The sequence below is a fragment of the Oncorhynchus kisutch genome, linkage group LG22 (genome assembly GCF_002021735.2).
Source record: "Oncorhynchus kisutch isolate 150728-3 linkage group LG22, Okis_V2, whole genome shotgun sequence".
Lineage (NCBI taxonomy): Eukaryota > Metazoa > Chordata > Actinopteri > Salmoniformes > Salmonidae > Oncorhynchus > Oncorhynchus kisutch.
Genome location: NC_034195.2, coordinates 14,528,541 through 14,545,238, shown reverse-complemented (window position 1 = coordinate 14,545,238; position 16,698 = coordinate 14,528,541). Strand labels below are relative to the sequence as shown.

The 16,698-nt window shown below is 42.2% G+C and overlaps 1 protein-coding gene across 2 annotated transcripts in view; it reads right to left on the bottom strand.

Annotated features, from left to right (window-relative positions):
• si:dkeyp-19e1.3 (formin-like protein 5) overlaps positions 1 to 16,698 on the bottom strand; it is a 109,636-nt gene that overhangs the window by 15,263 nt on the left and 77,675 nt on the right. For both annotated transcript variants that reach the window (XR_004204802.1, XM_020456209.2), the window contains exon 8: positions 10,457 to 10,505. Coding sequence is in view for 1 of the 2 variants with exons in the window: in XM_020456209.2 (XP_020311798.1) it covers positions 10,457 to 10,505 (49 nt within the window). In the remaining variant the exon portion in view is untranslated. The remainder of the gene's footprint in view (positions 1 to 10,456; positions 10,506 to 16,698) is intronic.

Sequence of the window (16,698 nt, the reverse complement as noted above, 5' to 3'; positions counted from 1 at the left end):
CTATTCTTAATCTATAGATAGAATATAATAGTTGGCACTTTGAATACAGTGTTGTTTGACATGACAACAAATGAAAATGCCTGGGAGGAATATTGTGACAGGGTAGGAACTAAAGTGTTCACAAGTGTTTCCTAGGGGACCCTATAAGCATGTTGAACATCCATCAATAAGGGATCATAGATTTCACCTGGTCAGTATATAGTACGTCATGGAAAGAGCAGGTGTTGCTAATATTTTGTACATTCAATGTACAAAGATGGTGATTGGGTCTAAAAGAGGCATTTGATAGTCTACATTTAGTGTTTTCTTTAACTACCATTTCCAGAAAGTCAGACACGCCAACACATTTTCTTCAGCTTCAGAAGCTTCTGCCTTCACCTAATTTTGTGTAGTTATCCTTAGATATACAGTGGACATAAAGCTCCGTCGGGTCTTTCAAAAAAATGGCAGGTGGGGAAACTAAACCTATTGCGTGATATTGAGAGATGTTGTGTGGGGAATTGTTTTTTTTTCAACTGGATCCGTCCAACTAATCACCTTACCACCTCTAAAATGTAAATTAAACACTATAAAGAGTTTATATAATGTGTCATTACATTCCTATTTGAAGGTTTGTGTCGATTTTGAAATCGGGTTTTTAGGGCAGTGCTAAAGTGTTCTTCATAAGTAAACAGCGGCTTTTTAGAGTCATGATAGCTTGCAGTGATGATGCAAAAAATGACTAGGTATCACCCCCCTTACCCTGTCCCTTACTTATTTTTAAATGGTGAGAGAAGTGCTACACCTGGTGGAGAGAGGCTGTAAGACAGAATTAGTTGCTTTATGCGAGCTGTACGTTACGCCATGACACGTCACGATGTAACGTACAGCGTCGGAGTGGTCAGTTTTTTCAACTTTTCTCCAATAGTATAGCGCCATTACCATGTCAATCAACGCTTGAATAGAAACGTAGTTCACACCCCAGATTTTGATGTCAACACAGTCGCATTAGTTTTTGCAGCCTCGTTTGAATGTTGCGGTTGCGCACAATTGTACGGAATGGGGTTAGCGTACGTTAATGTGTTATAACTTGAGGAATGGTAAGGAGTCGTAACGTTATACCAGTTAATACTATAGCGAATTGGTTAGGTTACTAATGTTAGCTCATCTGATGATGTAACTTTAGCTAGCTACAGTTAGCTGTATGACTTTATTAGCCAGCTAATTTCACACCATAAACTCAATTATTTGATCAGTTAAGTTGGCTAATGTGCTCAACATTTCTCTGGCTAGCTAATGGAGAAGTCGAACCAGCTCGCAAGATAACGATACTTAACAATGCTAACACTACTTCCACCACACTTTTCCCCTTACCTCAAACTTTCCTAATGCCAGTTGTTTTTTGGTTACAGCTCATGAAGTATGCTTCACCACCTTCTCAGCCCCGTCTCCGTGGTCAGGCTTCTCACCTACAGTACCTCTTCGTTATCTTTCAGGGGACGCGCTGCTGTAAATAGCAAACTGCCTTCCTACTCTCTGCAGTCTTTCCAGAGCATGCACTGATGCTGTAACCAGCAAATTGGTTGTCTCTTCTCTCTTCAGCCGTGTGCTGCATTCTGCTGTTATGTGAACGATTGGTTGAGCGTTGGATACAGCCAGTATTGCTCCAAATGCGCATCACTCGTACGCTTACAACCACTGTGATCCAAGCCCCCCCCCCAAACTCTGGATTCAAAACGGTGAATTTTGCTGAAAGGTGACTAGTTTGCATCCCCGATGTCTGTACCAATCAGAAAATAACCAAGTAACCATAATACTCCGATCCTCTCCATTCAGTTCTTTCTCTATCCGTGTGGACCACTGTCTGTCTCCATCCCAGGGAAATGTTGTGATTTGGCAGAAGCATGGCTAGCACCATTCTGCTCTTGTAAATATGGTTGTAAAGAAGTGAACGCTCCCTGATAAAGCCTTCTAAGATACAGTCACCTAAAGTTAAAACTACGGCGATCAATAGAGCATTCTAATAGGAAATACAGTACAAGTACTAAATGCTAAGATGCAATTCACATTATAAAACCAAGATTACAGAGAGAGAGAGACATTATTACAAGATATGTAGCATCGCCGCTAGTTGCTAAGTCACTCAGACCTCGATTGCAAGGTAGCCAAGTGGCTTGGCTATTGGGTTGTGCGTGGTTTTGGACTAGGGATAACACTCTCACATTGACTTTGTACTGCATTCCCTATCCAGGCATCTGTTGAGCTTGGATGTGATGGATTCTGTGTTCTGACGCCTAAACTTGAATTAGTGTTAATTATCAGGTATTGTATTGAAAAAATTTAGTGGTATGCTCTACAGCAGATATTCGCAAACAGGGGTACGCGCAATGCCGTCGAGGGTACGCCAAATAAAATGTGATTCACTTTTAAAAATAGAATAATATATTTTTGACACTTTTTCCCCCCCTTCACATTTTCAAACAGTCCATTTATATTTTCCAACGGGGCTATACACTTGGGTGAGTTTTTTCTCTCACCTCTAGCCTCATTTCACTGCCCAAAATGTAATTAAACCATCTAGTGTTCAGCAAAATAACAACAATGTCAAATACAGGTAGCCTAGTCAAATAATGAACATCCAAATATTGACACGTGTTTTTTTATTTATTGAGAGACGAGCTTAAAGTTTTCTTTACTGACCATAATTTTCACTTTTCTGACCGCTTGTATGATGGCGAGTTTCTCACACGACTGGACTATCTGGGTGATATTTCTTCTCACCTGAATTATCTGAATCTAGGATTATAGGGACTCTCCACAACTACATTCAATGTGCGGGACAACCTTGAGGTTATGACTAAAAAGTTGGAACTCTTCTCTGTCTGCATTAACAAGGACAACACACATGTCTTTCTGTCAGTGTATGATTTTTGTGTGTGCAAATGAACTCAAGCTTATGGACAATGTCAAATGTGACATAGTGAAGCACCTGAGTGAGTTGGGTGCACAATTACGCAGTTACTTTCCAGAAAAGGATGACACAAACAACTGTAATCATTATTCCTTTCATGCCCTGCCTCCAGTCCACTTAACGATATCTGAACATGAGAGCCGCATCAATTTCAACAAGCGGCTCTGTGAAAATTGAGTTTAATCAGAAGCCACTGCCAGATTTCTGGATTGGTCTGCACTCTGAGTATCCTGCCTTGGCAAATCACTGTTAATATGCTGATGCCCTTTGCAACCACATATTTATGTGAGTGGATTCTCGGCCCTCACCAGCATGAAAACTAAATAAATACAGTCACAGACTGTGTGTGGAAAATGATTTAAGACAGACTTTCCAATTCAACCCAACATTGCAGAGCTCAGCTTCCCATGAGCTGGGTTGTGACAAAACGCACACTCATTCTTATGTTTAATAAAAATATATTGTATGGCAGGCTAACAATGATGGCAAAAAACAACATTTGAGAGCGCACTGACCCTAGTGCTAGAGGGGGTACGCAGCTAGAGGTTGAACATTGCAAGGGGTACGGGACTATAAAAAGTTTGGGAACCACTGGTCTAGATGGTCTACACCAGAAAGTTAATGGTTATCTTTACGATGAATGTATATGGTGGAAGCTATTAACATTGGAATGTACTGAGTGAAGGAAAGATAAATCACATGTTGGCAGGCACTGATAAGGGTGAAGAGCTGTGGATTAGTGAGGAAGGGGGTTGAGGTCAGGTCAGATCATCTTAAGGGAGAAGGAACCGTTTGTGGCCCATATCTATTAACTTCCTGCATAGTAATATGTTTAGAGAGGAGGAGACTCCACCCAAATTGGGGTATATATACTACCACTACTGTGAATGTCTTTTGTCTTATGCAGCTTTATCGATTCAAATTTAAGCTTCCTTGAGTTTTAATAGGTTCACTTAGAACCTAACAGTTGGCGCTGCGAGCATGGTTCACCACGATTTGCAGTCGAACTAGAGATTCTGAATCAGTGAAACAGGAGCCGGGACCAGAAACAAGGTAGGCACAGTTTCTACACCTGTTATCACTAATTCTGACATTTTTATTTATTTCACCTTTATTTAACCAGGTAGGCAAATTGAGAACAAGTTCTCATTTACAATTGCGACCTGGCCAAGATAAAGCAAAGCAGTTCGACACGTACAACGACACAGAGTTACACATGGAGTAAAACAAACATACAGTCAATAATACAGTAGAAACAAGTCTATATACGATGTGAGCAAATTAGGTGAGATAAGGGAGGTAAAGGCAAAAAAGGCCATGGTGGCAAAGTATAAATACAATACAGCAAGTAAAACCCTGGAATGGTAGATTTGCAGTGGAAGAATGTGCAAAGTAGAGATAAAAATAATGGGGTAGGAGCAAAATAAATAAATAAATACAATAAATACAGTAGGGAAAGAGGTAGTTGTTTGGGCTAAATTATAGGTGGGCTATGTACAGGTGCAGTAATCTGTGAGCTGCCCTGACAGCTGGTGCTTAAAGCTAGTGAGGGAGATAAGTGTTTCCAGTTTCAGAGATTTTTGTAGTTCGTTCCAGTCATTGGCAGCAGAGAACTGGAAGGAGAGGCGGCCAAAGAAAGAATTGGTTTTGGGCGTGACCAGAGAGATATACCTGCTGGAGCACGTGCTACAGGTGGGTGATGCTATGGTGACCAGCGAGCTGAGATAAGGGGGGACTTTACCTAGCAGGGTCTTGTAGATTACATGGAGCCAGTGGGTTTGGCGACGAGTATGAAGCGAGGGCCAGCCAACGAGAGCGTACAGGTCGCAATGGTGGGTAGTATATGGGGCTTTGGTGACAAAACGGATGGCACTGTGAGAGACTGCATCCAATTTGTTGAGTAGGGTATTGGAGGCTATTTAGTAAATGACATCGCCGAAGTCGAGGATTGGTAGGATGGTCAGTTTTACAAGGGTATGTTTGGCAGCATGAGTGAAGGATGCTTTGTTGCGAAATAGGAAGCCAATTCTAGATTTAGCTTTGGATTGGAGATGATTGATGTGGATCTGGAAGGAGAGTTTACAGTCTAACCAGACACCTAGGTATTTGTAGTTGTCCATTTTTTTTTTTTTTTTACCTTTATTTAACTAGGCAAGTCAGTTAAGAACAAATTCTTATTTTCAATGACGGCCTAGGAACAGTGGGGTAACTGCCTGTTCAGGGGCAGAACGGCAGATTTGTACCATGTCAGCTCGGGGGTTTGAACTTGCAACCTTCCGGTTACTAGTCCAACGCTCTAACCACTAGGCTACCCTGCCGCCCCATGTATTCTAAGTCAGAGCCGTCCAGAGTAGTGATGTTGGACATCTTGGGGAGATGAGAGTCATAGGCTGAACCAATTATAGGATACTTTCTGGTGAGGCCTGATCAATCTCACTAGAAATGATTGAGACAGGATTTAATTATAATATGAATGAGAGACACCAATCTCTAGTCCATTTTACCATTACCTTATGCAATACCATTAACTACTCTAGTAGTTATCAAGAGTTGTAATTCTAAGTTAGTGAATTCAAATTTGTATATTTTTTAGTTAACATGCAGTGTTAATCACAATGTGAATCATGTGTTCGAAGGGTAAATGACCAGTTCCCTGGGGCCCTGGCGTATATACACAAATGTATTTTGTTCAGTCTGCATATAGAAGGGAAATATGTTAATAAGGGATGAGTTACCCGAAATGCATTGTGATATGTGTATAGCTTATTTAACTTTTGTTTCGATAGAAATTTCACCAGATTGGGGTCTGCTGGATTGTTGTTTTTTTCCTCGATGGGTTAGAGTTCTAACTCCCTGATCTGGTAACTCTTCGGAGAGGTCGCCAGTAAAATGGTGGGAAAAATGGACCGGACAGACTGCTGGTGGTGCCTCAGGTGAGAGACTTGTGTACGTGGGAAAAATTGATTAATTTATTTGGATATTGAAATAGGGACATTAAATGTGACAGGCAAGAGTTACATATTTGCCGCTATCTGAAGAACCAATGAAGACACGCTAGAAGGATAGGTGCCAGGAGGAGGAGGGGTGGTCAACTGTGCCCGTAACTGTTTGGGGTGACAGGTTTATTGAGGAAGATCTACACACTACGAAATGTATTGCAATTCTGACTAAGAATGCATGGGACAAATGCGGGTTGTTAGAATGTAAGTGTACATTCTAACTATGATAATTTCACGGTCGAATTGTACTAAGATAGAATCATACTACACCGGTTCCGATGCTCATCAGATGTGGCAGGGCTTGCAAACTATTAGAGGGAAGCACAGCCGAGAACTGCCCAGTGACACGAACCTACCAAACGAGCTACATAACTTCTATGCTCACTTCGATGTAAGTAATACTGAAACATGCATGAGAGCATCAGCTGTTCCCGGACGACTGTGTGATCACGCTCTCCGCAGCAGATGTGAGTAAGACCTTTAAGTTTGCAGATGACTCCAACAACAATGAGACAGCCTATAGGGAGGTCAGAGACCTGACCGTGTGGTGCAAGGATAACAACCTCTCCCTCAACGTGATCAAGACAAAGGAGATGATTGTGGACTACAGGAAAAGGAGGACCGAGAGCGTGCCCCTTCTCATAGACGGGGCTGTATTGGAGCAGGTTGAGAGCTTCAAGTTCCTTGTCGTCCACATCACCAACAAACTAACATGGTTCAAGCACACCAAGACAGTCGTGAAGAGGGCACGACAAAACCTATTTTTCCTAAGGGGACTGAAAAGATTTGGCATGGGTCCTCAGATCCTCAAAAGGTTCTACAGCTGCACCACCGAGAGCATCCTGATGGGTTGCATCACTGCCTGGTATGGCAACTGCTCAGCCTCCGACCGCAAGGCACTACAGAGGGTAGTGTGTACGGCCCAGTACATCACTGGGGCCAAGCTTTCTGCCATCCAGGACCTCTATACCAGGCGGTGTCAGAAGGCCCTAAAAGTTGTCAAAGACTCTAGCCACCCTAGTTCACACTGTTCTCTCTGCAACCACACAGCAAGCGGTCCCGGACCGCCAAGTCTAGGTCCAAGAGGCTTCTAAAACAGCTTCTACCCCCAAGCCATAAGACAGTGAGGACAATTGTGCTGTTTTGACTCTTGACCCCATCCAGCACTTTGGAATTCAAATGATACAATTACTGTGTACATAGTCCCCCCATTTTAGGGAACCAAAAGTATTTGGACAAATTCACTTGTAGTCAAAAGTAGTTAAAAGTTCAGTATTTGGTTCCATATTTCTAGCACACAATGACTACATCAAGCTTGTGATTCTACAAACTTGTTAAGTGCATGAGGTAGTCACCTGGAATGCATTTCAATTAACAGGTGTGCCTTGTTAAAAACGTATTTGTGGAATTTCTTTCCTACTTAATGCGTTTGAGCTAATCAGTTGTGTTGTGACAAGGTAGGGGTGGTATACAGAAGATAGTAAGAGACCAAGTCCATATTACGGCAAGAACATCTCAAATAAGCAGAGATAAATGACATTCCATCATTGTTTTAAAAAAAGCAGGTCAGTTAGCACAAAACCTTTTAAGAACTTTTGAAGTTTCTTCAAGTGCAGTCGTAAAAACCAAGTGCGAAGATGAAACTGGCTCTCATGAGGACTGCCACAGGAATGGAAGACCCAGAGTTACCTTTGCTGATACCAGCCTCAGAAATGGCAGCCCAAATAAATGCTTCAGAGTTCAAGTAACAGACACATCAACTGTTCTGTGGAGACTGTGTGAATCAGACCGTCATGGTTGAATTGTTGCAAAGAAACCACTACTAAAGGACACCAATAAGAAAAAGAGACTTACTTGGGCCAAGAACCATGAGCAATGGACATTAGACCGATGGAAATTGGTCCGAGTCCAAATGAGATTTTTGGTTCCAACCGCCGTGTCTTTATGAGATGCGGTGTGGGTGAACGGATGATCTCCGGATGTGTATTTCCCACCGCAAAGCATAGAGGAGGAGGTGTTTTGGTGTGGGGGTGCTTTGCTGGTGACACTGTCTGTGATGCATGTATTATTCAAGGCACACTTAACCAGCATGGCTACCACAGCATTCTGCCGCGATACACCATCCCAATTGGTTTGGGCTTACTGGGACTATCATTTGTTTTTCAACAGGACAATGACCCAACACACCTCCAGGGGTAAGGGCTATTTTACCAATAAGGAGAGTGATGGAGTATCTCAACCAAATTGAGATGGTTGGGGATGAGTCAGACCGCAGAGTGAAGGAAAAGCAGCCAACAAATGCTCAGCATATGCGGAAACTCCTTCAAGACTGTTGGAAAAGCATTCCAGGTGAAGCTGGTTGAGAGAATGCCAAGATTGTGCAAAGCAGTCATCAAGGCAAAGAGTGGCTATTTGAAGAATCTCAAATATGAAATATATTTTTATTTGTTTAACACTTTTTTGGTAACTACATGATTCCATGTGTTATTTTGTAGTTTTGATGTCTTCACTATTATTTTACAATGTAGAAAACAGTAAAAATAAAGAAAAACCCTTGAATGAGTAGGTGTTCTAAAACCTTTGACCGGTAGTGTATATTATGATCAAATAGCCTCAGTGGGTACAGCCACAGTGTTCACAGTAAACATGTGCTGGAAATTGCACAGAATTTTCACAACATTCAAGTTTGCGCTCAGCCGGCCTGAAGTTTGTTCTGTTCCGAAAAAACAGAGGGAACATTGCCTGGGGGTATGGTCTTTGTGCCTAACTTCCTCACTCATTGGTTACCCAATATGGATTGAATTACCCCAAAATGAAAGCTGACAGTGTGCACTTTAATCCAAAGCGCTGAAGAACAGAGCTAAAACAACAAAACATGGGTCACTGTCCAAATACTTTTAGACCTCACTATACAGTGCCTTCGGAAAGTATTCAGACACCTTGACTTTGTCCACATTTTGTTAAGTTACAGCATTATTCTAAAATTGATTAAATAAAAAAATCCTTGGCCAATCGACACACAATACCCCATAATGACAAAGCGAACACAGGTTTTTATTTTACAAATGCATTAAATATAAAACACACAAACACCTTATCTACGTAAGTATTCAGACCCTTTGCTATGAGAGACAAAATTGTGGGGTGTTACCACAAATGTTTCTACAACTTGATTGGAGTCCACCTGTGGTAAATTCAATTGATTGGAAATCATTTGTAAAGGCATACACCAGGCTATATAAGATCCCACAGTTGACAGTGCATGTCAGAGCAAAAACCAAGACATGAGGTCAAATGAATTGTCCATAGAGCTCCGAGACAGGATTGTGTCGAGGCACAGATCTGGGGAAGGTACCAAAACATTTCTGCAACATTGAAGGGCTCTAAGAAAACAGTGACCTCCACTATCATTCTTAAAAGGAAGAAGTTTGGTATCACCAAGACCCTTCCTAGAGCTGTCCGCCTGGCCAAACTGAGCAATCGGGGAAGAAGGGCCTTGGTAAGGGAGATGACCAAGAACCTGATGTTCACGCTGACAGAGCTCCAGAGTTCCTCTGTGGAGATGGGAGAACCTTCCAGAAGGACAACCATCTCTGCAGCACTCCACCAATCAGGCCTTTATGGTCAGACAGAAGCCACTCCTCAGTAAAAGGCACGATAGCCCGCTTGTTGTTTTCCGAAGGGCACCTAAAACCCTCTCAGACCATGAGAAACAAGATTCTCTGGTCTGACCAAACCAAGATTGAACTCTTTGGCCTGAATGCAAAGCATCATGTCTGGACGAAACCTGTTACCATCCCTACGGTGAAGCATGGTGGTTGCAACATCATGTTGTGCAGATGTTTTTCAGTGGCAGCGACTGGGGACTAGTCAGGATCGAGGCAAAGATGAACAGAGCAAAATACAGAAAGATCCTTGACAAAATCCTGCTCCTCAGACTGGGGGGAACATTCACCTTCCAACAGGAACAACAATCATAAGCACACAGCAAAGACAACGCAGTAGTGGCTTCACGACAAGTCTCTGTATGTCCTAGAGTGGCTCAGGCAGAGGCTGGACTTAAACCTGATCAAACATCTCTGGAAAGACCTGAAAATAGCTGTGCAGCAATGCTCCCCATCCAACCTGACAGAGCTTGAGAGGATCTGCAGAGAATGGGAGAAACAGGTGTGCCAAGCTTGTAGCGTCCTACCCAAGAAGACTCGAGACTGTAATCGCTGCCAAATGTGCTGCAACAAACGGAGTAAAGGGTCTGAATACTTATGTAAATGTGATGCTGATTTATTTATTTTTTATTACTTTTCAAACATTTCTAAAAACCTGTTTTAGCTTTGTCATTATGGTGTATTGTGTGTAGATTGATGATAGATTGAAAAAAAACTATTGAATCAATTTTAGAATAAGGCTGTAACATAACAAAATGTGGAAAAAGTCAAGGGGTTTGAATATTTTCTGTTGACACTGTATGAGTACACGCAGACATGACATAGGTACCACACACACTCACCGTATTGTATACGGAGTAGGCCGCTAGCACATGGAACAGGGCCTGCTGCCTGTGAAGAGAGAAAGAACACTTACAACCAGCTCATTGACACCTTTCACACACAGTATCGTTGCCAGTTGTCAGAATGGTAACATAACACTCAAAAAGGATGAATGAAGGCTCAAGTACAATGGCAATTGTACTGTGTGTGAAATATGACGTTCTTTGGAACTAAGCTCGTCTTTAACTATAATAGAAATCATAACCAAAGCAACTGAAGTGGAGAGATGGCGTCTCTTATTCAAAACGTGCATTCTCTCAAGACCGACCACACCAGGAACGATTACTCATGCATAAACCATCTACCCTCCCACCCACATCCTCTTCCCCCACCCTGCCCCTACATGATCTCCATTAACGAGGATGCATCCCAAATGGCACCCTATTCCCCATTTATAGTACACTACCATAGGGAAGAGGGTGCCATTTGGGAATAAGCTTTAGCCCCTCACAGGCAGATTTATAATGAAAAAATCCATGGACTAAACTAGAGTGAAAAGACTTTGGCAGCGACCGCCAGTCTCTGAAACACAGGGATGTAGTCGAACTGTGTACTGTACTTTGTATCCATGTGGATGTCAAGGACATTCCTCTCTTTTCCTCTAAGTACTAAACTCCTGCTGGTATCTACTACTGCCCTGACCCTATGCATCAAATCAATGATAAAGTGTTAAAGGTCAACTGCCCTTGAAAACAGCCCATGTGGCATTGATATGAGTCAGAAACATTTATTCTCGTGTCAAAATTGGTTAACTAGGATAATTTTGCTCATTAATTCCGTCTCATCCAAAACACAGTTTTGTAAGTTAGTTCGTCATGACTTACGGGAAGTTTGGTTTGGTTATGGCTTACTTACATGCCCACCTTTGCCAATGATACCCAATTGCCCAGAGACAAAAACCATTGTGATCCGCGCCCAGCTGCTATGTGGATATTTGTAGTCAAGTCTGTATAGGGGAGCAACGCATGTTAAGTTCATGTTTTAAGTATCCCTATATTTCTGTTATTATGGTGCTATCAGTCTGTTATTAGTACACCTGCGCGGTAGTCTCCATGGAGATGGACCAGGCCTGAGTGTGATGTCAACTATGTACTGTGGAAATACGGTGAAGTAAACTATGTTAAACTGGAACCTAGTCGATGTGTCATTTTGAGGTATCATTGGTAGCAGAGGAGGGCTAATATCTACAATGAAGAGGTCCTTTAATCTGGGCTGGGTTACTTATCTGGACGAGAAAAAGCTAGCACTTGCGGTGGTATTATCGCTGGAAGGAAGAGCGAGAGAGACAGCACTAGAAATATCCCTGGAGGATTTGAAGGATGACAGTATGGGAGCTCATCAGAGCACTGGATTCTGTGTTTCGTAAAGAAGAGAAAGACCATGCCTACGAGGCATATTAAAACTTTGACAGTGTTACTAGAGACATTTTGATTGCAATGACGGACTACATAATTGATTTCAAAATGAGGTACAATGCGCAAGCACAACATGGTTCTCAAGTTGCTAGATACTGCCCGTCTTGGTAGGGAGAAACAGTCGGCTTTGACTGCTTGTACTGTGCTGACTTTTTGCGTCAATGGAAGTCGGCACAAAAAAGTATTTTTGGTGAAAATACATCTGTCGCACCCATAACAAATGGAATGCAAGTGAGTGACTCGGCATATTACAATGAGCAGCAGAGAAAAGGCGCCAACAAGTCACGTTCTCAAGACAACCAGATGAGGGCGGCATTGCCCTGCACAAATCCACTGGACAGGTATGGAAGGATATCAAAAAGTGCTATTTGTCAAAGCACTTACCATGTGTTAAAGACTGTCCTCATAAAAATTAACAAGTTAAACTAACAGAGGAAAATGTAAACACAGACATGGAGCAGCGTAACATTACACTGTTTTCAAACAAATCTGCATCTGATACTGAAGCCTTATGATCGGCTGTGATTAATAATGCATGTACATGCGTATTATATATGAACTAAATATGAAAGTACAAAATATGATTGACATACCAATCAACAGTCGTCAATTCTACCAAGAGAGTCAAGATACCAGAAAAAATTTGTCAGACTAAGTGTCACATTGAAACAGAGGTGGTCCCTGTAGATATCCCCTTACTATTAAGCAAAGCTTTCCTCAAGAAGCAGGGGCTGTACTAGACATAAAAAAATGGCAAGGCAGTGATGTTTAAACAACCATTTACCCTTGAACTTAATACCTCAGGCCACTATTGTGTAAACATTTTAGACAAAGACATTACACAGGGTCGGTCCATGTACAAATGAGATTCTGATGGACACCGAGCACATGGAGATTCTGACAGTCGAAGAGAACATGACCACAGAGAAAAAAAAACACAAATTATTGTTAACAGTTTGGACATGCTACAGTTGACAGACGTCAGAAATTATTCAGCAGTTCTGGAAATAATGAGTATTTCCATTCTACGGCAGATACTTAACCGTTGAGACATGCCAGAAATACAGCAAACCTAAGCCCAGACCAGCTGTTGGTTTACCACTGGCGTCCAAGTACAATGAAACAGTGGCTGTAGAGCTACATGAGTTGAGACCAAGTGTGTGGTACCTTCAGATAATCGACCACTTCACAAGCTTCAGCGCTGGAAGCATTGTGAATACAAAGAAACCCAGTGAAATCGTCAAGCACTTCATTCTTTAAGTTTGCATGGCCCGCCCCAGAAATTGTAGTGACAATGGTGGGTTCTGATTTCTTGATTTATACTTATTCCTTTCACTGAGGGAGATAGGGTAATTTATAACGTTTACATTATGTCAGGAGACGTTACGTTTAGCTATCAGGGATCCAATGGGAGGAGGAAATACACCGTCTGGTACGAGTCAACATGACAGCTGTGAGTTGCGGAGGAGTGAGCACTTTGGAGCAGAGGTCAGGTCAGATGAAGTGAGGAAGAACAGGTATCACTAAGGTTCTGTCTAGCAACAAAGATGCACTGGCTGTTCAGATGTGTAAGAGAAAATGTTAAATATCAGTGCTTGTGTGAATATATCTTTTGTCTTATGCAGCTGTATTGACCCAATGGGAGAATAAACTTGATTTAAGCTTTACTAATCGTCCGGTTTACCAGGTTAATTAAGAACCTAACAGAGGAAAATTCTATAATAATGAAATAAGAGAACTGGCTGAGAAATTCAACAGCCCTAGATTGGCTTTGATGGCAAAAAACTCAATGCAAAATGTACATGGCTACAGCCCATACCAACTAGTGTTCAAGCAGAACCCTAATCCTGCTCTATTTCGGGTCAGTTTCAGTGTCCATATCATTGGATGTGACATCTGGTAGGTTTTGTCTGTTAATGTGTCCTTTTGTCATTTTCTGTAGGAGGCCATAGACATGAATTATCATCGCAATATTAGGTTAAAAGGTCTGCGAAACGACGTGTACAATGTCAACCATTACTCAACCACATCATAGATTGACTAATTTACTTGTGGAACGGCGCATACAGTGCAACATGAAATAGATGCATAACACACGATATCAAGTCACAAGGCCGACTTCAAAATGCCAACATCCATACGCAGTGCGTGAGTTTCATGTTTGGGAAAGCTTTTCTTTTTCCAAATAAAATTGCACCTTTATAATAAGGGATTGCATGCATCTATCATCGCATTTGCAGACTAATGTAATATAGGATACTATGCCTAATATGTAGGCTAATAATATTACTCATTCACTGCAAGAGAAACACAGTTCTGAACAACGCATGTCTGAGCACGTAATGAGTAGGTCTAATCAGAGTCGTTTCATCTCCATTCTTTGCACAGGAAAAATGTGGCCTTTTATAAACACATTTCATGCAATTCTACCACACTTTATATGACTGGAGACATAAGCAATCAGTAAAAACAACCTTGTCTTGTAACCATCTAATCTAGGCCTACGAAAAGGGGAGACACAAATTGTACAATATGACGGCCAACAAGCCTGGAGGGAATTATTGTCCACCAAAAACTTTCCAGTGGCACTGATCCAATGATAAAGACAGTGAATAGCCACACACTCACAGGGGATATGGCCGATGCGCTCCGCTAGTGCCAATAAGATACTGTTCACTCAATTGGGAGAAGAGAATTTTGATAACTATAGACAGATTAGTCATTTCTTTGTCTTCTATTTTCAGCGACAGCCATTTGCTTTCTAAACTATGCTTTTCCTACGATTGTATTTTGAAAAATTACAATAGGCCTAGGCTTATTTACCTGCTTTTCACTGAGCGCTGCAACTCAACAGTCAGCTATTTGGTAGGCTATTTGCCACACCCGCTGCCCGAATTGGGTGCTTAAAACAATCCACAGCTAATTTTTAAAAGAAGCCTCTGCGGCCAAATCATGCTCTCTGTTGTAATATTTTCAAAGATTTTATTGATTTCTGTAGAGGCACGAGTAATTAAAGTTGAAGTCGCAAGTTTACATACACTAAGGTTGGGGTCATTAAAACTTGTTTTTCTCCTCCCGGGTGGCGCAGTGGTCTAGGGCACTGCATCGCAGTGCTAGCTGTGCCACCAGAGACTCTGGGTTCGCGCCCAGGCTCTGTCGCAGCCGGCCGCGACCGGGAGGGCCGTGGGGCGACGCACAATTGGCCTAGCGTCGTCCGGGTTAGGGAGTGTTTGGCCGGTAGGGATATCCTTGTCTCATCGCGCACCAGCGACTCCTGTGGCGGGCCGGGCGCAGTGCGCACTAACCAAGGTAGCCAGGTGGACGGTGTTTCCTCCGACACATTGGTGCGGCTGGCTTCCGGGTTGCAGGCGCGCTGTGTTAAGAAGCAGTGTGGCTTGGTTGGGTTGTATTATGGAGAACGCGTAGATTTTGACCTTCGTCTCTCCCGAGCCCATACGGGAGATGTGAGGATGAGACAACATAGTAATTACTAACAACTGGATACCACGAAAGGGGGGTAAAATGTATTATAAAAAATAATTATAAAAAAATTCATATAGTTTTTCAACCACTCCACAAATTTCTTGTTAACAAACTATAGTTTTGGCAAGTCGGTTAGGACATCTACTCTGTGCATGACACAATTTTTAGAACAATTGTTCACACAGATTAATTCACTGTATCACAATTCCAGTGGGTCAGAAGTTTACATACACTAAGTTGACTGTGCCTGTAAACAGCTTGGAAAATTCCAGAAAATGATGTCATGGCTTTAGAAGCTTCTGATAGGCTAATTAACATAATTTGAGTCAATTGGAGGTGTACCTGTGAATGTATTTCAAGGCCGACCTTCAAACTCAGTGCCTCTTTGCTTGACATCATGGAAAAATCTAAAGAAATCAGCCAAAACCTCAGAAAAAAAATTGTAGACCTCCAAAGGTCTGGTTCATCCTTACGAGAAATTTCCGAACGCCTGAAGGTACCACATTAATCTGTACAAATAATTGAATGCAAGCATAAACACCATGGGACCATGCAGCCGTCATACCGCCCAGGAAGGAGACGTACTTTGGTGTAAAAAGTGCAACTCAATCCATGAACGACAGCAAGGACCTTGTGATGATGCTGGAGGAAACCTGTACAAAAGTATCTATATCCGCAGTAAAACGAGTCCTATATCGACGTAACCTGAAAGGCCGCTCAGCAAGGAAGAAGCCACTGGTCCAAAACCACCATATAAAAGCCAGACTACGATTTGCAACTGTACATGGGGACAAAGATAATGACCATCGTTATGTTTTGGAGGAAAAAGGGGAGGCTTGCAAGCCGAAGAACACCATCCCAACCGTGGAACACGGGGGTGGCAGCATCATGTTGTGAAGGTACTTTGCTACAGGAGGGACTGGTGCACTTCACAAAATAGATGGCATCATGAGGGAGGTAAATTATGTGGATATATTGAAGCAACATCTCAAGACGTCAGTCAGGAAGGTAAGGCTTGGTCGCAAATGGGTTTTCCAAATGGACAATGACCCCAAGCATACTTCCAAAGTTGTGGCAAAATGGCTTAAGGACAACAAAGTCAAGGTATTGGAGTGGCCATCACAAAGCCCTGACCTCAATTCCATATAAAATCTGGTAGCAAAATTGAAAAAGTGTGTGCGCGCAAGGAGGCCAACAAACCTGACTCAGTTACACCAGCTCTGTCAGAAGAAATAGGCCAAAATTCAGTCAACTTACTGTGGGAAACTTGTGGAAGGCTACCCGAAACGTTTAACCCAAGTTAA